General features: G+C 42.0%; 1 protein-coding gene across 1 annotated transcript in view; it reads left to right on the top strand.

Moving 5' to 3' along the window:
- HFM1 (helicase for meiosis 1) overlaps positions 1-24,051 on the top strand; it is a 99,930-nt gene that overhangs the window by 46,065 nt on the left and 29,814 nt on the right. The window contains exons 14-22 of the mRNA XM_065409361.1: positions 5,869-5,963; positions 11,882-12,015; positions 17,487-17,534; positions 20,311-20,391; positions 20,902-20,993; positions 21,355-21,461; positions 21,553-21,600; positions 21,816-21,913; positions 21,993-22,124. Of these exons, the coding sequence (XP_065265433.1) occupies positions 5,869-5,963; positions 11,882-12,015; positions 17,487-17,534; positions 20,311-20,391; positions 20,902-20,993; positions 21,355-21,461; positions 21,553-21,600; positions 21,816-21,913; positions 21,993-22,124 (835 nt within the window). The remainder of the gene's footprint in view (positions 1-5,868; positions 5,964-11,881; positions 12,016-17,486; positions 17,535-20,310; positions 20,392-20,901; positions 20,994-21,354; positions 21,462-21,552; positions 21,601-21,815; positions 21,914-21,992; positions 22,125-24,051) is intronic.

The following is a 24,051-nucleotide window of genomic DNA, read 5'->3' as shown; positions in this document are numbered from 1 at the left end:
CGGGTAGCGAGCGCAGGGCAGGTCCGGCAACTCCTCCGGGTAGCGAGCGCTGGGCAAGTGTGCCTTGGGCCGCGGGGTTTTCCCAGTCGCGGGCTAGGCTGGAGGCGTCTGGCCTCTCCGGCAGCTGGGTCCTTACTGAGCTCTGAGGGTGAGCCTTTGTACTTCCGGGTCGCCGCCTGACCCTCTGAGGGGTGGGCTCAGAGCTCCCTAGCTCGACCCACTCCGGCCTCCGGATGGGCTCATCTCTCTCCGGGGCGGTGGGGAGCCACACCGACTCACTACAGCCACTCTGAAGTTTCTAGGACTTTATACACTGGCACCCACAAGGAAACATTATAAGCCTCAACTGGCTGCTCGATTCTTCCCACCACCTGCCCGGCAAGACTACCAAAGGGAAAGGAGCAGGAGCTTTAGGAGAAGACCTCTGCCCCCATCCTCATCCACATCTATGCCTTGCCCCGCCTCTCCTCCCCCCTCCCCCCCCCCCGACACTCTGGTAGGTCCAAGCAGGCCTTTTGATGGGACGCTTGAGGATGACATACCAGGATAGAATTTGGATCCAGCCTCCAGTTTTTGTGGACCGTTTATCCCATTTCAATCAGGCGTGGGCCCGCATTACAACAGACGACTGGGTGCTAAGCATAATAGCAGTGGGATACACTCTTTAGTTCAGTTGTTCCCACCCTCCCCATCCCTTTTCAGGGACCTTTTTCATGAGCTACTTCTAGCCCAAGAGGTGCAGTCGCTCCTAAGGGTGGGAGCCATGGAAGAGGTTCCACCAGAGTTAGAGGACTGATGATTCTACTGCTGATATTTCCTTATCCCGAAAGCCAACGGCAGTCTCAGACCAATTCTGGACCTGCAAAAGCTCAGCAGATACATGAAGAAGCCAAAGTTCTGCGTGGTCTCCTTGGCTTCCATTATCCCTTCCGTGGATCCTGGGGACTAGTACACCACCCTTGATTTGAAGGATGCTTGCTTGCTTCCATATCTCGATCTTTCAGGAACACCGAAGGTTCCTCAGGTTCATCGTGAACCACGTGCGCTACCAATTTGCGGTTTTCCCATATGGCCTGCCAGCAACCCCTCGAAGTGCATGGCGGTCGTTGCAGCCTTCCTGAGGAGACAAGGGGCTCAGGTCTACCATTACCTTGGTGACTGGCTGGTCAGAGGTTAGACCAATGGCCAGGTGGAGTCTGACAAAGTTAATCCAGTCAACGTTCAGGACTTGGGTCTGCTGATAAACATTCAGAAGTCTACCCTCTCCCTGGTTCAGAGGATAGAGTTTATCGGGGTGATCCTCAACTCTGTCCAAGCCAGAACTTTCCTCCCAGAAGCACGGTTCCAAGCAATAGTGATGCTTATAGAGAACCTCAGAGATCACTCCATCACTTCAGCGAGGAACTTCTTGAAGCTCCTGGGCCACATGGCCTCATGCACGCAAGTGGTGGAGCATGTGAGACTTCAACTAAGACCTCTCCAGGCATGGCTGGTGTCTGTATACTCGTCAAACTGACACTGTTTGGACACAGTTATCACGGTTCCCTGTCGGTGATCACCTCTCTCAATTGGTGGTTAAACCTGCTGACCCCAACCATCTGTGTCTCTCATTACAGATGCTTCAGTGATAGGCTGGGGTGCTCTTCTGGGTTCCCTCAGAACTCAGAGCCTTTGGTCTCCGGAAGAGCTCTCGCTACACACATCAATGTCTGGGGGCTCAGAGCAGTTCGCTTGTCATGCCAGGCATTCCAGACCCATTTGGCGAGCAAGAATGTGTCTGTTCTCACAGACAACATGATGGTGATGTTTTATATCAATAGGCAGGGAGGAGCATGCTCCTCTCACCTGTGCCAGGAAACACTTCGCTTGTGGGAATTCTGCATAACGCACTCGATCCACCTCCAGGCCTCCTATCTGCTGAGATCTCAGAACGAGCTAGCGGATCACCTCAGCAGATCTTTCTCCATTCGTCCAGATGTTGTGAACACCATTTTCCAGAGATGGGGAACTCCCCAGATAGATCTGTTCGTGACAAAGCACAACAGGAAGTGTCTCCAATTCTGTTCCCTCCTGGGTAACAGCCCCGGATCTCTCGCAGACACCTTCCTTATCCCCTACACGGGTCATCCCTTCTATGCGTTTCCTCCCATTCCTCTAATACACAAAGTCTTGCTGAGGATCAGAAAGGACAAAGCGTGGGTCATCCTGATAGCCCTGCTTGGCCCCGCCAGCATTGGTTCGCCACATTCTTAGACCTCTCTTTGGAGATGCCAGTTCTTCTACCTCTGTATCCAAACCTGATCTCCTAAGACTAGGGCAACCTGTGCCACCTTAACCTCGAGTCCCTTCATCTGACAGCCTGGAAGCTCCATGGCTGAAGCCCTCAGAGCTAGCATGCTCAGGGCAGGTTTGCAAGGTACTTTTAGGGAGCAGAGAGCCATCCACCAGAGCTACTTACCTGGCAAAGAAGAATAGGTTCTCGATCTGGTCTATGCAGAAGGGTGTCTTGTGTATGCTATCAACAATAGCATTTATTCTGAACTACTTACTACACCTAAAACAACAAGGTCTAAGTAGGTCATCTGTCCGTAATCTCAGTTTTTCACCCATGGATGAATGGCCGTTCCGTGTTTTCAAACACCATCTGTAATTGGTTCCTTAAGGACCTTGAGAGATTGTACCCCCAGGTATGGCAACCAATCCCTCCCAGGGATATCAACCTGGAATTGTCAAAACTGACAGGACCTCCATTTGAGCCACTGGCAATATACTCTCTGCTCTACCTGTCCTGGAAGGTGACCTTCCTGGTGAACATTATTTGTGCCAGAAGTGTCTTAGAGATCTGGGCCCTTACTTCAGAACCACCATAACATGGTATTCTTCAAGGACAAGGTCCAACTGCGTCCTCATCCAGCTTTCCTTCCAAAGATGGTTTCCCAGTTCCATAGTAACCAGGATATCTTCCTACTGGTCTTCTATCCAAAACCACATGCCAACAGAGAAGAACAGAGGTTCCACTCGCTAGACATCAGATGTGCACTGGCTTTCTACATAGAAAGGACTAAGACATTTTGGAAAACTACTCAACTATTCGTGGCCTGTGCAGACAGGATGAAAGGTCTTCCCGTCTCAACCCAGAGTATTTCATTGTGGATCACATCCTACATCAGCACATGCTATGACCTGGCAAAGGTCCCTGCCCCAGCTGCCCTGACAGCACATTCCACAAGGGCCCAAGCATCTTTGGCAGCATTTGTAGCACAAGTTCCTATCCAGAACGTTTGTAGAGCTGCAATATAGTTGTCGGTTCACACTTTCACTTTTCACTACCCCATCACCCAACAGGCTAGAGATGATGCTGGATTTGGCAGCGCGGTGTTGCAATCAGCAGGTCAGTAAACTCTGAATCCTCCATTTGCAACTGCTAGAGAGTCACCTACATGAAATGGACATGAGCAAGCACTCAAAGAAGAAAAATAGTTACTAACCTTTCCATAACTGTTCTTTGAGATGTGTTGCTCCTGTCCATTCCAAGACCTTGCTTCCTACCCCTCTGTTGGAGTTGGCCAGCAAGAAGGAACTGAGGGGGTTGTGGGTCAGCAGGACCTTTTATACCGGTGCTATGAGTGTGCGACTCCAGGGGCCACCAGAGACGACCTAACGGATACCTCTGAGGGAAAACTTTCCAGTGGCTATGCTCAGAGTGAGCACATGCCTACCTACATTGGAATGGACATGAGCAACACATCTCTAAGAACAGCAGTTGTGGAAAGGTTAGTAACCATTTTTTATGTTCACACATTTAGTAAACATTATTCTCTCAATTTGGCTTCCAGGGCAGACATTAGATGTCACAGCAGTGCTTCAGTCACTATTCAGTTAGGACTCTGTTCTCTCCTTTAGGTTATTTTCAGTACTGTTTATAAAACTACCCGTGAGTGGGAATACACAGAGCCATTCGAACAAGAAATGAAGGTTACTTACTTGTAACTGGAATTCTTTGAAATGGCTCTGCATATTCACACTTTCTTCCTGTCTTCTGCTCTTTCTTAGGCTAGGTCTACACTACAGCGGGGGGTCGACCTAATATACGCAACTTCAGCTACATGAATAGCGTAGCTGAAGTGGCGTATTTTAGGTCGACTTACCTGGCTGTGAGGACGGCGGCAAGTCGACCGCTGCCGCGCCGCCGTCGACTCCGCTACCGCCTCTTCCCGCGGTGGATTTCCGGAGTCGACGGCAGAGCCATCAGGGATCGATTTTATCGCGTCTTCACTAGACGCGATAAGTCGATCGCTGATAGACCGATTGCTACCCGCCGATTCGGCGGGTAGTGAAGACGTGCCCTTAGGGTCCTATTGTTCTGTATCTCTGGGATGATGGCGGAAGGAACACAGGTGGTAGAGGGCGCTGCAGCCTCTTCTATAGCCTCATCCTCAGAATATTAAGAAATGCGGAGAGGAGTAGTAGGAAAGGTTGCATGAGCATTCTAACATACACTGCTTGGAGAAGGTTCTACTATTAGGCACCACTAAGAGGCGCAATACCCATAAGTGTGAATAAGCGGAGCCATCTCAAAGAACTCTAGTTACAAGTAACCTTCACTTCTTTGAGAATTTGGCCATTAGTATATTCCACAATCCAGCTTCCTTCCCTTGTGCTATGGAGTCCTGTACAGCTGGAATTCTGTGGTGGTTGGCTTGCTCTGCCCTGTATGCTGTTGGTAAGGGGCATGAGAACACTTTGGGCATGTGTGCCTCCCAATGGACACTGCTGGACAAAAGACTCCGGTTTCAAGCTCCTGGAGCACACATAAATAATAACTGGAATATATATGTGGAGAAGACATCTTTAAGAACTCCGATTACTGTACATATAAATAATTCTTCTTTCTTATCTTTGGCCATTTAAAAAAAAGATACATGATTTTGCTGCTAGAGGTCCTGATTCAGAAAGATACTTAAGCTTATGCCTAACTTTAAGCATGTGCTTAAATTCTTATACTGAATCAGGAAGAGTTATTTGATTCAGGGCTGTTTTCATATGTACCACATACACCGATCCAAATTAAAAAACTTGGAAAATTCCCATACAAAAATTAACAATATACATTTAGCTTTATATTTCCAATTCTGAACAAAGCAAGAGGGAAAGTGAAGGTTGGGTGCTGAGTACATGCGGTAACTTGATAGTGAGTAATGAAGTCAGTAGGGAACTTGGTGTATCTCTTAACGGTTCATTTCCAGGCTTTTTAACATTTGGCAATAATTAATGAGATTATCAGTGTCAAGAATTGGTTTTCTGAGCTTGTGTTTAATAATCATTCATTTAAGAGCTGCTTCCCACTTGAGGGAGGAATTGACAATCTCGCTAATCATAAGACTAATGTCCAGCACTGCAGAGTGCATTGAACGACTACAAAGTGAATTCTCTCCAGTCCTTCTCATTCAGAAGGATTGTGGTGGTGACATGCAGCTTGGGTGAGGGGGGATGTGGAAATCACTTGACTGAGGTTAATGGATTTTTCCAAATGCGTATTTGTCCACAGGATAAGTGGGATTCTCTTTTGTGTATGCACAGTATTGTTTAACAACTGTGCAAAATTTCATTGATCCTAATACTGTCTATAGTATATGCGTGTTACAGCAAATAGGTTAGTAGCGCCAGCCCAAATGCAAACAATTATTTTTTTTAAAGTTCAGGTACTGTTCAATGTGCAAATGGATTTGTCTTTCAGTTGTTGATGCCTTGGCATTCCTCAACAGGTTAAACATAACATTTTTAAAATACATTTTGAATTGTTACCAAAGATATGAAATGCATATTTTAGGTGTCTCCTGCTAAATCTTAAAGTACTTTTTTTTTCAGTTTGACACTACAGCTACAGCAGTTATCTTGACGAGGTTAAGTACAAGAGAGAAATATGTACAGCTGTTAAATGGTGCAGATACAATAGAAAGCAGGTAACTAAGTAATTTTGCCACAAGCATACTGCTGGATAGAACCAAAAGAATGTATTTTCTTGTTCTTTTGGCTTATCATCCCACGGATTATAAAAAAACAGGTTTATGGGGAAATCATATAGAGGTACACCAGAGGTGGAAACTTCATTTTATCTATTCAGTGACTGAGAGAATACTAATCAACAAGAAAAGCAAACAGTATTTAGATAGTGCAAAAAATAAATCACAGAAGCTTTCTTGTAGTACTTTTTTTAAAGAATCAGTTTTTAATTGAGAAAAATAAATTCTGTAATTTGGGCATCTATCCTGTAAATTTAAAACATCATAGATATCTACCAAACACTCCAATCCTGAGCCCATTCCCTTTCCAGTAGTCCAAGAAAAAAAGATGAACTTTGCAGTGTTCCCATACGTGATGGGGTATACCTACCCCACACTGGGATGGAGGGGATTAACCCCAGGCTCTGGGCCCAGGAAGCTGCACCCTGTCATCCCTGCTGGGCATGCTCCAACTGGAATTGCAGTATAAGAGGGAGCAGTTCCACTCAGTCTGGGCCGACTGAGGAGGAGAGCAGATGTGTGCTGCAGGCTCCTGTCAGGAAGCTGCTGGAGCCCCAGGCTGCAGAGGCTGACTGCGCTGAAGCCACTGCAGACACCCAGTTGACCGCCGAGGATGACCGAAAAGAGTTTGCTGATGCTGGGAGGCTACCAATGCTGGAAGTGAGGGAAGGAAGCGATGCAGGGGATGGAATGGCTGCAGAGAGAGATTTCAGAGTAGCAGCCGTGTTAGTCTGTATCCGCAAAAATAACAGGAGTACTTGTGGCACCTTAGAGACTAACAAATTTATTAGAGCATAAGCTTTCGTGGGCTACAACCCACTTCTTCGGATGCATATAGAGTGAACCATATATTGAGGAGATATATATACACACACATACAGAGAGCATGAACAGGTGGGAGTTGTCTTACCAACTCTGAGAGGCCAATTAAGTAAGAGAAAAAAAACTTTTGAAGTGATAATCAAGATGGTTCAGTACAGACAGTTTGATAAGAAGCAAGTGTGAAAATACTTACAAGGGGAGATAGATTCAATGTTTGTAATGGCTCAGCCATTCCCAATCCCTATTTAGCCCTGAGTTGATTGTGTCTAGTTTGCATATCAATTCCAGCTCAGCAGTCTCTCGTTGGAGTCTGTTTTTGAAGTTTTTCTGTTTTAAGATAGCCACCCGCAGGTCTGTCAAAGAATGGCCAGACAGGTTAAAGTGTTCTCCCACTGGTTTTTGAGTATTATGATTCCTGATGTCAGATTTGTGTCCATTAATTCTTTTGCGTAGAGACTGTCCGGTTTGGCCAATGTACATGGCAGAGGGGCATTGCTGGCACATGATGGCATATATCACATTGGTAGATGTGCAGGTGAACGAGCCACTGATGGTATAGCTGATGTGATTAGGCCCTATGATGGTGTCACTTGAATAGATATGTGGACAGAGTTGGCATCGGGCTTTGTTACAAGGATAGGTTCCTGGGTCAGTGTTTTTGTTCAGTGATGTGTGGTTGCTGGTGAGTATTTGCTTTAGGTTGGGGGGTTGTCTGTAAGCGAGGACAGGTCTGTCTCCCAAGATCTGTGAGAGTAAAGGATCATCTTTCAGGATAGGTTGTAGATCTCTGATGATGCGCTGGAGAGGTTTTAGTTGGGGGCTGAAGGTGACAGCTAGTGGTGTTCTGTTATTTTCTTTGTTGGCCCTGTCTTGTAGGAGGTGACTTCTGGGTACTCGTCTGGCTCTGTCAATCTGTTTTTTCACTTCAGCAGGTGGGTATTGTAGTTTTAAGAATGCTTGATAGAGATCTTGTAGGTGCTTGTCTCTATCTGAGGGATTGGAGCAAATGCGGTTATATCTTAGAGCTTGGCTGTAGACAATGGATCGTGTGGTGTGTCCTGGATGGAAGCTGGAGGCATGTAGGTAAGTGTAGCGGTCAGTAGGTTTCCGGTACAGGGTGGTATTTATGTGACCATCGCTTATTAGCACAGTAGTGTCCAGGAAATGGACCGCTTGTGTGGATTGATCTAGGCTGAGGTTGATGGTGGGATGGAAATTATTGAAATCATGGTGGAATTCCTCAAGGGCTTCTTTTCCATGGGTCCAGATGATGAAGATGTCATCAATGTAGCGCAAGTAGAGTAGGGGCGTTAGGGGATGAGAGCTAAGGAAGCGTTGTTCTAAGTCAGCCATAAAAATGTTGGCATACTGCGGGGCCATGCGGGTACCCATAGCAGTGCCGCTGACTTGAAGGTATATATTGTCCCCAAATGTGAAATAGTTGTGGGTGAGGACAAAGTCACAGAGTTCAGCCACTAGGTTAGCTGTGACATTATCGGGGATACTGTTCCTGATAGCTTGTAGTCCATCTGTGTGTGGAATATTGGTGTAGAGGGCTTCTACGTCCATAGTGGCCAGGATGGTGTTTTCTGGAAGATCACCGATGGATTCTAGTTTCCTCAGGAAGTCAGTAGTATCTCGAAGATAGCTAGGAGTGCTGGTAGCGTAGGGTCTGAGGAGAGAGTCCACATAACCAGACAAGCCTGATGTTAGGGTGCCAATGCCTGAGATGATGGGGCGTCCAGGATTTCCAGGTTTATGGATCTTGGGTAGCAAATAGAATGTCCCTGGTCGGGGTTCTAGGCATGTGTCTGTACAGATTTGTTCCTTTGCTTTGTCAGGGAGTTTTTTCAGCAGATGGTGTAGTTTCTTTAGGTAATCCTCAGTGGGATCAGAGGATAATGGCCTGTAGAATGTGGTGTTAGAGAGCTGTCTAGCAGCCTCTTGGTCATATTCCAATTTATTCATGATGACGACAGCACCTCCTTTGTCAGCCTTTTTGATAATGATGTCAGGGTTGTTTCTGAGGCTGTAGATGGCGTTGTGTTCAGCATGGCTGAGGTTATGGGGCAAGTGATGTTGCTTATCCACAATTTCAGCCTTTGCACGTTGACGGAAGCAATCTATGTAGAAATCCAGTCTGTTGTTTCGACCGTCCGGAGGAGTCCACGCAGAATCCTTTTGTTTGTAGTGCTGGTAGGGGGGATTCTGTGGGTTAGTATGCTGTTCAGAGGTATGTTGGAAATATTCTTTGAGTCGGAGACGTCGAAAGTAGGATTCTAGGTCACCGCAGAACTGTATCATGTTCGTGGGTCTGGAGGGACAAAAGGAGAGGCCCCGAGATAGGACAGACTCTTCTGCTGGGCTAAGAGTATAGCTGGAAAGGTTAACAATATTGCTGGGTGGGTTAAGGGAACTACTGTTGTGGCTCCTTGTGGCATGTAGCAGTTTAGATAGTTTAGTGTCCTTTTTCCTTTGTAGAGAGGCAAAGTTTGTCTTGTAAATGGCTTGTCTAGTTTTTGTAAAGTCTATCCATGAGGAAGTTTGTGTGGAAGGTTGGTTTCTTATGAGAGTATCCAGTTTTGAGAGCTCATTCTTAATCTTTCCCTGTTTGTTGTATAGGATGCTGATCAGGTGGTTTCGCAGTTTCTTTGAGAGTGTGTGACACAGTCTCTCAGCATAGTCTGTGTGATATGTAGATTGTAATGGATTTTTTACCTTTAGTCCTTTTGGTATGATGTCCATCTGCTTGCATTTGGAAAGGAAGATGATGTCTGTCTGTATCTGTACGAGTTTTTTCATGAAGTTGATGGATTTCCACTCCATACGGCTAAATGCAGTGCCTTGCATAATGACAGGTTTCAGAGTAGCAGCCGTGTTAGTCTGTATCCGCAAACACCTGCACATCTACCAATGTGATATATGCCATCATGTGCCAGCAATGCCCCTCTGCCATGTACATTGGCCAAACCGGACAGTCTCTACGCAAAAGAATTAATGGACACAAATCTGACATCAGGAATCATAATACTCAAAAACCAGTGGGAGAACACTTTAACCTGTCTGGCCATTCTTTGACAGACCTGCGGGTGGCTATCTTAAAACAGAAAAACTTCAAAAACAGACTCCAACGAGAGACTGCTGAGCTGGAATTGATATGCAAACTAGACACAATCAACTCAGGGCTAAATAGGGATTGGGAATGGCTGAGCCATTACAAACATTGAATCTATCTCCCCTTGTAAGTATTTTCACACTTGCTTCTTATCAAACTGTCTGTACTGAACCATCTTGATTATCACTTCAAAAGTTTTTTTTCTCTTACTTAATTGGCCTCTCAGAGTTGGTAAGACAACTCCCACCTGTTCATGCTCTCTGTATGTGTGTGTATATATATCTCCTCAATATATGGTTCACTCTATATGCATCCGAAGAAGTGGGTTGTAGCCCACGAAAGCTTATGCTCTAATAAATTTGTTAGTCTCTAAGGTGCCACAAGTACTCCTGTTATTTTTGCAGAGAGAGACCGAGCCTGAACACAGGAGAATCGGTTCCTCGGGGCCCTGGGTTGGGACCCAGTGGAGTAGGTTGGGCCTGAGTCCCCTTATCCTGCACCATACCCACCACTCGATGAGGTCACCGCTCGAAGGAGCGAGCTGTACTGCCTTGAATCCAAGGGCAGCTGCTTAGACTCTGGCCTCTGGGCCACACTGCCTTGAACCAAATGGCAGCTTTTTAGACTCTGGCTAGTGAGCCTTGCTGTCCTAAATCCTGGGACAGCCCAACTGACTCTGGCCATTGGACCATACCGCCCTGAGAAGAAGGGCAGCTATTTAGACTTTGGCCACTAGGCCTTACTATCCTGAACCCTGGGGTAGCCCTACTGACCCTAGCCATTGGGCCATGCTGCCCTGGGAAAAGGGCTGCTATTTAGACTTCTGGCACTAGGCCTTATGGTCCTGAAGCCCAGGCTTGCCCTGGTGACTTGGGCTACAGGGCCATGCCACCCTAAGGAGCTGATGGGTTATACCCACACCATAACACTGACATAAATACTGCTGCCTATTGTCTCAGTGGATGTGTGAGATGCTTCACAGTTACTTCAGTTACTGTCAGCAACTTAATGTTAGAGGTGAGTTCTTCTCACCAGTTCTTTTGGTATATAAATTCTGTTGATTTCAAGTGATTAGTCTTGTTCCTAATACCTATGATGTTCCCATTCTAGCGTCCTGGTTTTGTGTGGGGTAAGGAGGTTCTTAAATTATCTCTGTTTTGGAATGTCTGCCTGTAGATACGTAGATCCCTGCTAAAGTATAAGTCATGTTCCTTGAAAACAGCAGTATGACACTGAATGAGTTTCTGGGTTTGGAGATTGAGCTCCATGTATTTTTCATCAGCTGGAATACTACCCATACCTGATACCTACAAAAGAGAATTAGGTCTATAGTTCTGTCTTAAACATATCAAAGGAAATTGGTTGTAGATATGTGGTGACAGTATTCAAAAAACCAAGAATAGAACATAGAAAGCTCCCAGGCCATGTCTTTGAAGTTTGACACAAGAGAGATTCAGGAAACGCTAGCCTATAATGCTCAATTGATGGAAGGCCTACAGGGAGTGAGAGACATTTAAAAATAAGAACATTCAGATTTACAGTGGAATTTAAATGCTAAAATTGAAAATCTTATAAGCTAAATCTTGTTAAGACTTAAACTTTGATATTTCCCAAAGTATCAAGAATATAATGCAACATGTAAATATAGATAGTTTTGTTTCCTGGATGCCAGTGATGTCCAACAGCCAACACCAAAAATCTCTGTTTCTTTTGCTAACTGGAGCCCATTCCATAACAAACAACTTGAATTCTTCATCATTTAAGTATTTTTTACCTTTTTATACTGAGTACAATAAAAAGCAGCAGCAGTAAGTGGACTATTTATGGTAAAATATAATTTAATATTGTTTGTAAAAATGTTGATTAACATTTACTTAATTTAATTATATTTCTAATTGATTTACCTTTTGTTCCTTACTAGTTTGCACAAACATCTTGTTGAGCATTTAAATGCAGAAATAGTGTTGCACACTATCACGGATGTGAAAATAGCTTTGGAATGGATACGATCAACTTTCCTATACATCAGAGTTTTGAAAAATCCAGTTCATTATGGTTTGTTGCTTTTAAATTGACTAGAATATGATACTGGATTATATGTCATGTCTAAGATAAAGTAGGTTACAGTAAACTACCTGCATTTTTGGCAAGTAATTTTCTGTTAGTGAGAAATGATAAAAAAGATTAGTGTTACTTGTTTTCTCTTGTCTTTTATGGACTGTCATTTCAATAGGGATTGAAGACAATGAAGTTGTTAAAGGTGACCTGGAACATCTTTAGGAAAAAGCATTTCAACCGTGTTAACATAATTAGCAGGCATTTCAACATGTTTTAAACTTGTACTACTTTTTCATTAACAGGTCTGCAAAATTTCAGCCTATGATTACCAACTTCCCACTGTGTTGAGGCATCACAGCACACACAAAGCTGGTGGCATATTACCATTACTTTTCAGCTCTGAGTATTGAGTGTGCCTCCAAGGAAAAGGTAAATCAACTTTTATTTAATATTGAGTGGTTTTTCTTTTTAATATCCTTATTTTATAGAAGATAAAATGAGGATATTAAAATTCAGAAAACTGCTTCATATTGAATAAAAACAGATCTATCTTTTTCCCCCAAAGGCAGATTTTCTGCTTCAGCACTGATCGTACAGGCTGCTGACCCAATCAGCATAAGGCATTCTGTGGTGCTCAGCAAAATGGGATGTCTATGATTGTGATTGTGGAACAGTTGCTTTGTGGCACTGAAAAAGAAAATAAATAATTGGTAAATTTAAATCTTTTTGGTTGACATGTTCTCAAGTGATAAGTGTTTGGACATTCAGCAGCTGTTAGTAAGGTACTCCTGACTCCTTTATACATATATATATATATGTCTGTTTACACTTTAGGATATTGTTAATATCATCGTACTATTATGTGAAAAGATATATAAAAATAATACGAAGATTACAATCCCCTGCAAAACCAAGGCCATTATTAGTTAAGACTATTACAATAGATGCCTGTCTCATTGGCACTATCATAATCCAAATAAATTATGTTCACCCAGATTTCAGTGTTTTGTTTCCTAGTTTGGTAGGAAATGGAAACATCACATAAGAAATGCTCTTAACGTTTTGGGAGGAGGGAAATGAGGAAAGCTGCATATTGTTGGAGGAAATTTTTGCTAGGAAATTCTAGCTAGGAAATTTTTTGCTAGGAAGCTGTGTCGATGACTTTGAGGAACCCTTGCTCTTGTTTATGGCCGATGACTTCAGACATTTTCAAGACTTATTCTGCAGGATTGCAGATCCCCTGCAGATTCCTTTGGAGGAAGTCAAGGATTAGCATCATAAGGTGCTTGATATCCTCCACATGTCCTCTTCCTTCAAGATTGTACTACTGATCAATGAAGCTCTTCTAGACTCAGCAAAAGGGCTCTGGCAGACCCGAGCATCCATCCCTCCAACTTGCAAACCTGCCGACAAAAAGTACTACCTTCCAGCAAACGATGCTGAATTTCTATTCTTGCACCCTACCCCAAATTCTCTGGTGGTCAATTTGGTGCAAGAGAGAGGGGCCGTCAATACTAACCCCATGCTAGTCATCCAGACAGGGATTGGAAATGACTAACTTATTTGGACACAAGGCATATTCATCAGCTGTGCTCCAGTTTTGAATACCTACGAGGCTCTGATGGCTAACTACTTAAACTACTCCAAATTGGAGGATTTCTGTCATGACTTCCTAGAGGCCAAGAAAGAGCAATTCCAGTCCCTAATATTGGAAGGACACCTTCTAGCCTGTATAGCCCTACAAGCCTTGTTAGACTCTGTAGACACTGCTGCCTGATCCATTGCAACTGCTGTGGTTATGAGGCATGCATCATGGCTCCACCTCTCAGGTTTTCCTAATGAGGTACAAACCATTGTGGAAGACTTAACTTTTGAGGGCCGAAAACTATTCTTGGAGCACACAGACGATTCCCTACACTCCTGTAAAGACTCCCTAGCTACCCTCCAAACTCTCGGCATTTACACGCCTGTGCCGAAGAGACATCCAGGAAAGTACCACCTCCCCCCCTTACTCTTGATCACCACAATATACTCCTCAACGGTACTATGACACCCAGGGCTGAAAACAAAGGCCTCCCTCCAAGTGTAAACAACCTACTCCTCAGGGGGCTACCTCTCACACACCCCCACTGAAGCAACAATTTTGAAAGGCCTCGAGGCCCCAAGAAGCGTCCCCCTCTTCCAGTCATTCCCACCATCTTTGAGGTCCCACCAGTTTGGTGATCGACAAGCTCTATTTCTCCCATCATGGAGACTAATCACCTCAGACAGGTGGGTTCTAGAGATAATTAAGGAAGGATACTCCATCCCTTTCATATCTGTCCCACCCTGCCACCACCCACTTCCTGTCCCTCTTCAGAGACCCCCTCACAAACCCATTCTAGGGGGAGAAATAAATCATCTTCTGCAACTGGAAGCCATAGAACTGGTCCCTTTCCAACACAGGGGACAGGGTTTCTACTCCCATTATTTCCTCATCCAGAAGAAATCTGGCAGCTGGCAACACATCCTGGACCTTCGCAATCTAAACAAGTTAGTCAAATTGCAACACTTCAAGATGGCTACCTCTCCACTATTATCCCAGCACTGGAACAGGAGGACAGGTTCTCTGCCCGTGACCTCCAAGACACATACTTTTATATCGCAATACACTCTGCCCACGGACGATTTTTCCAATTCATCATGGGCAACAACCACTACCAGTACAAGGTACTGCCTTTCGGACTATCGACTGCCCCTTTGGTGTTCTCCAAGGTCCTGGCAGTAATCGCAGCCTACCTAAGGAAACAAGGCATCATCATCTTTCCATACTCGAACAACTGTCTCCTCAAGACCCCAGCTGAGACCGACATTCTCCGAGCCATCTACAACAATGAACTTGTTTACAAAGCTAGGCCTCCTCATGAACCTAGAAAAGTCCACTTTAATGCCAGTACAACACCTGGAATTCATCGACGCATAATTGGACACCATACAAGCCAGAGCCTTTCTACCTCCTCACAGATTCTTGGTCATACTAGATCTGATATCCAATGTGTGGGGTCTGCCCCCAGATCTCTGCCAGGACATGCCTCCAACTTCTAGGCCACATGGCAGAGGCCACTTTCATGATCAGGCACACAAAACTACACATGTGATGTCTTCAGGCATGGCTCCATACAATATATCACCCCAACAAACACAGCCTCCACAAACTCTTATCCATGCAAATAAGAGTCAAGGGCTCACTACTTTGGTGGACTCAGCCCTACAATGTCTGTGTTGGAGTTCGTTTCCTCCAACCACCACCGACCATGATTCTAACAACAGATTCCTCCCTAATCAGTTGTGTCCCCTAATCACACAGTGCAGGGCAGATGGTCGTTAACCAAATCCACTGTACACATCAGCCTCCTAGAACTACGAGTGGTCCGCGATGCCTGACGACATTTCCTCCCTCTCCTTGAACATCACACCATCAGAGTCATGACAAACAATCTCGCCTGTATGTTTTACATCAACAGGTAAGGCGGAGCATGTTCCCACTCTTTATGCTCAGAGGCACTCAAATTGTGGAAAGGGTGTATCCAGCACAACATCACCATTTCAGCAGCATACCTCCCTGGATACCAGAATACCACGGCGGACACATTGAGCCAGAGATTCTTCCAGGATCACGAGTGGCAACTAGATATGCAAGCCCTTCAGCCCATCTACAATTGATGGGGTTGTCCTATCATAGAACTTTTTGCTACACCGCAAAACACCCATTGCCCTCAATTCTGTTCCAGAGCAGGACTGGGACACGGATCGCTGGGAGATGCATTCTTTATCGCATAGAGTACACCACTCCTCTGTGCCTTCTCTCCATTTCCCCTCCTATTCCAGATACTTCACAATATACAGGAGGACCAAGCTCACATCATTCTTATAGCTCCAACATGGCAACAACAGGTTTGGTATATTTATCTCCTTCACATGATAGAATGCCAACTGATTGCTCTCTGTCCAATACCACAGCTCCTTTCACATGATGTATCCTCCATCCCAATCCAGAGATGCTCCCCTTCAAAGCCTGGCTCCTCCATTGTTCCAGGATTCAGAAATAACCTGTTTGGATGCAGTGAGATACTTTTGAGTGGCAGGCGTGACACAACTAGATGCACTATTCCATTCGAATACACCATGATCAGCTTCAAAAATGGAACACTACATACTTTATGAGGACCACATCCTGAAAGAAATCTTTCCCAAACCCCACTTCTGGCCTTCAAACACCCATCCAACCTCATCAAGCTCATCATCAGAAGCAAGCTCCCCGCAGTCCAGGAAACACCACCTGAAAGCAGCGCCAGACCCTACCAGAACAACAGATGCAAAACTGCAGACGCATCGCCACGGCTGTGATGATCAATATTCCCCCAATACACCTTTCAAGATCAATTGGCTCTACACATAAGGGATATCTCAGTGGTTTGAGCATTGGCCTGCTAAACCCAGGGTTGTGAGTTCAATCCTTGAGGGGGCCACTTAGGGATCTGGGGCAAAAAATCAAGTACTTGGTCCTGCTAGTGAAGGCAGGGGGCTGGACTCAATGACGTTTTGGGGTCCCTTCCAGCTCTATGAGATAGGTATATCTCCATATATTTATTTTATTTATTTATTTATCACAATATGTGGTGTACCTGATCCAGTTTATCAAATGCCCCAACAACAACTATGTGAGTGAAACCAGCCAATCACTTTGCTCTCAAATGAACTCTCAAAGAAAAATTATAAAAGACAAAAACACCCTATCACATGTGAGCAAACACTTAAGTGAACACTCTGTATCTGACCCCTCAGGCCTCATCATCAAAGGAAACCTGCACAACACCTTCAAAAGATGAGCCTGAAAACTTTAATTCATAACTCTGCTGGACGCTAAAAATCATGGACTTAACAAAGGCATTGGTTTTATGGCTCATTACAATTTTTAATGCACTCTGCTGCCTACTAACCCTCCTTTGTCCTAAAACTGGTGAGGTGTTCAGTGCCATCTTCATTTGAAGTGGTCTCCTACAACATTAATCTGAACAATCTGTCCAGCCTTGTATGTAGCTGTGACACTCTGGTTACCATTTCCTGACCTGAATAAGGAAGATCTCTGTGAAGCTCAAAATCTTGTCCTCTCTACCAGCAGAAGTCGAGCCAATAAAATATATTATCTCATCCACCTTCTCTCTCATATCTAGGACCAACACAGTTACAACAACACTGCAAACTTAAAATGGATACTATTTCATATATATGCAGAAGTTGGTCCAATAAAAGATATTACCTCACCCACTTCGTGCCTCCATTTTAAGTGTCAATTAATATGAAAGGTACAACCATTGTACTGAAATTGACATTTTTTACAGTCAGTAAATTGTTTTGGTAGACAGTAATGTTGAAAATTAAATGCATGATTGTATTAATTTAAAAGGCCTTTTTTCCTTTTCCTGCAGGTTTTTCGCCTGGACTAGACACAGTTGGAATTGAAGCAAAATTACAAGGTCAGTGCCTTTTCACCTTTCTGAGTACAACATGACATTTTGGGCCAGATTCTTCCACCATATCTGAGTAGCTCCATTCATTTCTGTGGAACTACTGATGGAGCAAGATACTATTCAGTGTGATTAAGGTTGGCTGAATCTAGCCTTTTGTGAATTGTTAAAGCAACACTATTACTTTCAAGTATCAGAGGGGTAGCCATGTTAGTCTGAATCTGTAAAAAGCGACAAAGAGTCCTGTGGCACCTTTATAGACTAACAGACGTCTGTTAGTCTATAAGGTGCCACAGGACTCTTTGTTGCTTTTTACTATTACTTTCATTTAACTTACATGCTATTCCATATTGTAAATATTGGACTTTCCAAATACGATTCTTTTACGAAAAAACAGATTTCATAATATGGAGAAACAATAAATACTCCTCTTCCCAAGTTCTTGCCCACATGCACAGGTATATTGCTTCTTGTATATCCTACTCATAAATCAAATTTTGCATACAGTAAGAGTCATTTCATTTTGAATGCTTTTCATTTTCCTTCCTTTCCCTCCATTGATTTGTCATTTGATTTAATTTCTTTTCACATTCCTTCAAAATTTGCTCTACAGAAATTTAATATCAGATTTCCTCTTTCCACAAAACTTAAATACCTGCAGCTTGCCCAAAAGCAATTTTAAAACTGCATGCTTGATGCACATGGGGCAGCAGTAGTAGAGACTATGTGCGGGGGAACTTCATACTGCCTTGTATTATAGAAAACTTTGCATCAGGACTCATAACTCCCTGAGGAAGGTGGGAGGAGAATTTTGTACAGGTCAAGGGCATGGTATTTTATGGCCAGTGGGAGTGTATCCAGTGAGCTATAGGAGGGCCTTATATGCTATTCTTTCATGTTACCTATATTGGTGGCTGTGATCAGGGGCGGCTCTATGTTTTTTGCCGCCCCAAGCACGGCAGTCAGGTGGCCTTTGGCGGTGTTTCTGCGGGTGATCTGCCGGTCCCGCGCCTTCGCTGTACCCGCCGCCGAATTGCCGCCAAAACTGCGGGACCAGCGGACCTCCCGCAGGCATGCCGCAGAAGGCTGCCTGACTACCACCCTCACAGCGACCGGCACGCCACCCCCCGCGGCTTGCCGCCCCAGGCACGCGCTTGCTGCGCTGGTGCCTGGAACCGCCCCTGGTTGTGATTTGGCTATGTATACAGTCTGGCTGGTTTAGACTGAGGATTCCATTTCCCAGGACCATGAGATTTTTGACATGGAGCAAAGCCCTTCAATGCATATTCTGCTCTATTGCTAAAGATTTAGCATTTATTGCTTGATTTATTCATTCTGTTTAGGTATGCCAGGAGAAATCTTACACATCTTGCAAGATTTGTATGCATAAAGTGCTCCATAACTTATTTAGTCATATCTCAAATCTATTTGATTTATTAGGTCTTCTAAGAATTATTTTGCTATGCTGAAGTTGTTCTAAGCTTGGTTATACATTTATTCATATAGCAAATAGATAAAGCAATGCCAAGAAGTAAGATAAGATAATTCAATCAAGCAATTAAGGGATCCCTTGTATGCTGTATTGTTAAAACGGACATGTAGCATCTGACTTTGCAAATACAAAAAGATCAATTATATTCTTCAGTTCTCAGGTTTTTATAGAATAGTCTTTAACTATTACTTAAAGAATTTTTAAGAAGACGATTTTGTTATGGCTTGAACATAAAATAATTATTTACTTTAAGGCTCTTTAAATATTAAAATTACTTCTCAATTTATGACAATACCATCAAATTTCCCAGATGAAACTCAACATTTTAGGGGTCAGCCCCTCCCATCTTTAAATGATAAAAACAAATATGCTATGCTTTCTTTCATACTGTCTCCAATATAAGAATTATATGAAATGCAAAATAGGTATGGTAATAGAACATTACTTTCCAAGATTTTAACCGCACAAATCTGGAAATTCAACTTTATTATTCTAACAGATATTGTAACTCAGCCCTCTTGCACATATGCAGTATTTTGTAGTAATATATATAATTATCTTTATATAAATATGTGTATGTATATGTATATATATTGTGTGTATGCAATGTGGATGATTTGTGGTTGCTATGGGAACTACAACTTTGAGTTTCTTGACATATTTGCATTGAAAAATCTCAACATTGTATTAATGTCATTTTTGCACTTAATTTTCTTGGTTTCGAAAGAGATAAGAACAAAGGAAACACTTTGATCATCATCATCATTCAAATATCCACTGCTAGTGACTACATAGGTTTATTTGAATTTGTAACCATTGAAATAAATGCAGGCACAGTTACTATAATGTACATATACCATTAAAAACTCAATCACACGTGCATTTGAATAGCCATGCCTTGCTATGTCGTTAAAAATTAGTGAAAATATTGTATTGTGTTGGATGATTACTAGTGGACTCTCAACCTTTTCAGAGCTTAAGTTGACATTTTAAACTTCTCACATCTAGTTTCTTTCACACTTTCTACAATTTTAAAGTGAGGTTGGTTGGTTGGTTTTCGTTGAATGTATAGTTGAGCTTGAGCCTGCCCCAGTGAATTTAGTAAGAATTTTTGCCACTGACTTGAATGGGAAAAGGATCGTGTGTTTAGGCCTTCTGTTGAGTTAAGTGGAGTTACTCTGGCTTTACACTGATGTAACTTAGACCATAATCTTTTCCTTAGTATGTACAAAAATATTGTATCTTTTTCCTGCATGTTCGAAAGATTAATTTCTCTTTTCAAACTCTGGACAGAATTGTGTTTGAAGAATTTGAACGATTTGTCATCTCTTGATTTGATCAAGATGGATGAAGAATTTAATTTCAAACCTACAGGTAACATTTACTTCGTAATATAATTTAGACTATAGTATTGAAAACATATTTTTAAAATATTTTTATAAGGTTTAAACATTATTCTTGATATGCATTTATCATAAGACATACTAAGGGGCACAGCGATTGTGCAGTGAACAGAAAACCATTCAGGAGAAAGGTTGTGCTCAGGTACATCTGTGTACCTCCAGTGGAGTTCTACAGATGTAGCTGAGGGCAGAATGTGGACCATAATGAACATATTCCGTATTCTATTATCTGAGCTGAATTTAATTTAGCAAATGATAGAAGTTGTATTCTTAGGACCATATACTGATCTGGATCCCTGTGCAAATCCTCCTATTAAATCACTGGAAATTCTGCTGCAGATCAAAAGATGGCCTGGTGACAGTGATCTATGTATAATAGTATAAGGAAAATAAAAATGCAGTTCTGTTGCTTAGAAGAAGCAAGTACCCTACACCTCTCTCTTTAAAAAATGCACTAAATATTTTTAATCTTCATCTACAGAGACTGGAAAACTAATGGCTTGGTACTATATTGCATTTGATACAGTGAAACAGTTTTCCACAATTAATGGAACAGAAACTTTATCTGAACTGGTAATATAATTTTCCTAAGAATCTATATCTATATATACATCTGTAAGTTTAAAACAGAATTGAAGACAGTTTATATTGTTTTTCCTTACACCAAAGAATTATGAAGTTCAAGATGTATAAGATGTATGCAGTATGATTTTTTTCAAGGGTTTTAGTCTCTGAGATCTTCCAATTGTCCCATCTTTTACTTTTCTCAGTTACGTAGCACTGAGTCATCTTACCCTTCTGAATGAAGGAATTCTGAAGCAATTCTGATTATATATAACACTATATTGTCTTGTGCTGTTACTTCCATTATATCTTACTACTAACAACAATTGCATGAAAACAGGATCTGTTAAACAATGTTAAATTGTTACAGATCACAATGATATCCGGCTGCGTTGAATTTTCAGATGTCAAGTTAAGAATAAATGAGAAGAAAATATTGAACACTTTGAATAAAGACAAGAACAGGATAACTATCAGGTACAAAAAAATCAATGAATTAATGTTCAGAAAGAAAGTATAGTTTTTAGTTAAAGTGAATAGCAAAAAATCAGTATGTTTTATTATACAGGTTTCCAATGGAAGGGAAGATAAAAACAAGAGAAATGAAAATAAACTGGTAAATATTTTGTCTTATCTCATTGGCTTGAAAATTAAAAGCCCTGATCCAAACTCCTATTGACTTCATTGTGTGCAGGCTCATGCCTTTAGATGCCAAACAATGTTGCTTTTATCTTGAACTTGCCTTTGTTTTTCAATGGAGTCTTTGACTCTTGTTTTATTATATTTTGTTTACTAATATTGTTTATATACTAAGAAATATTTCTTTTTCAGTCTTATTCAGGCTCAATTAGAATGCATTCCTATTCAAGACTTCACTTTGACACAAGATATAGGCAAAATTTTCAGGCATGGCGTAAGAGTTACTAAATGTATGTTAAAATTTAATGCATTTTGATATATTTAATAATAAACTGTATTATATTATTAAATATATTTTTTCTTTTGTAGGGTTATCTGACTTTCTGGCATCACGTAAAAACAATTTCCCTGCATTACTAAACTCTTTGATTTTAGCTAAGTGTTTCAGGTGCAAACTGTGGGAAAACTCTCTGCATGTATCCAAACAGCTAGAAAAAATTGGTAGGTACCAGAAAGAAGCAGTAATTATAATAGTGTGTCAAAGTTCATCATTAATGTCACTGTAAACTTTTAGAAGATCTGTTTTCTGGACTAAATAAGTCTTCCAACTTTTCATTTGCCAGAATCATGGTAGAAAAGACTGTTGCAAAGATGATTAGTTGACAGACCAGTACAAATTCTTTCAGAATCGGTAAATTATTAACTGGATTAGTAACTAGAATGAAAACATTGATCTAGGAATAACAACAAAAATACACTAGAGAAAACATTTAAGGAACTTTTTCCAGAGATTTAACAGTATCAGATTCACGTTTATAAAGAAAATTGAACTATCCGTTGGCAGAAACAACTGATATTTGAACTTTTAATTAATCTTTTTGTAATTTGTGATGTACCCTGCAAAATATTGAATTTCTGCTGCTTTGCTGATAATGTACACAACCCTGTCATATTACATTACTGTTTTGCTCAATGGTAGACAGTCTTTTAATTGAAAATTCACACACAGGGCACTTTCAAGGATGACATAATTGTGACGAATGTAGTATGTTAATGATGTCTGAGACAGGCTTTAAAATAACTTATTTATTTACCTAACAACAGGAGATTACATACAAAATAAATACAGGACTGATGCTGCTGTAATCTAATCTTGCTGCCTGAGTCTCTGCAGCTGCTTCTTGGTGCTGTGTGGGAGACAGGAATAGTGGTACTGCATAGAGTCCTACAGAATGTGTAGCAACTTCCTGCTACAGTTTTAGCTCTTTAGGACACACCTTCTCTTTTTAAAAAAAATCACCATATTCTCTAACTGATCAAATTCTAACAGTGATTTAACTTAACATTGTTAATGTTGTTTTTACAATATCAGCCAATCTAAATAATCTTCAGCACTTTTCTGTATCTGCAGTATTGGGGGTTTTAGGCATGTCTATGTCTTAAACAGTCTGTTCACTCTCTTTGAAATAGTCTGAAACACAGTCGATCCATTACACTTTTTTGTGCTTCTCCTGATTTTTCACATTGCAACTGTGTTGCTCTATAATTGAGTAGTGCTTAATAAATTGCCTTTTTCCCTTCACTCTACAGAATCCACATTCTTCAAATCTGTTTTCTTGTGGGTATCAAGAACTAGATGATGTACTGAATTTCATAAGTTTTAGCCAGATCTATTAATTCTGTATTCTTGAACTGTGGTCCATTGCAGTCCTTGAAATTCCATAACATGCAAATACAGACTTAGTGATCACAGTTGAAGCTGTGGTATCTTGAAGTATCAATCTAGAAAGTGGTTAAAATAGTCCATTATGATCAGGTGATCATGTCTGGTGGGCAAACAAATCCATTCCGACTTTGCCTTCGAGTATTGTAGGTTGTTCATGTGGTGTCATGTTTCTTTCCCATTGTGTATCTCTGTATTTCAGGCAGGTTCCACACTTGCTTATTATTTCATCCATATCACTGTTTATATGTGGCCAGAATATTACTTCTGCTCTTTTTTTTTTTAATTAATCATTCCAAGGAGTTTTTGGTGTGGGATTTAATTCTCATGTACAATAAGGTCCCGTTACAACGCACTGGGAGTGGGAGTAAATGTACTTTTTAAAGGGGCCCTCATATAAATGAGAATCAGGTCCATATTCTTTCCAGTATTTTTCTTCTTATGACTATGGAAATTATTGTTTATGTACATTTCATGAGTACTCCCAAAATCAATGAGAGCAAAGAGAACATATGCTTTTGATGGCATCTATTTGGGACGTGGCAAAGAGAACATATGCTCTTGACAGTCTGCAATTACTAGATGATTTCCTGTCCAGAACTACAGGATTAAACTATACTTTTGTACTTTCATGGTCTGTCTACACTGGAATAAAACACCCGCAGCTGGCCCGTGTCAGCTGACTCAGGTTTGGGCTGCAGGGCT

Source organism: Emys orbicularis, chromosome 8 (genome assembly GCF_028017835.1).
Source record: "Emys orbicularis isolate rEmyOrb1 chromosome 8, rEmyOrb1.hap1, whole genome shotgun sequence".
Classification (NCBI taxonomy): Eukaryota; Metazoa; Chordata; order Testudines; family Emydidae; genus Emys; species Emys orbicularis.
This window is presented reverse-complemented; position numbering and strand designations above follow the sequence as displayed.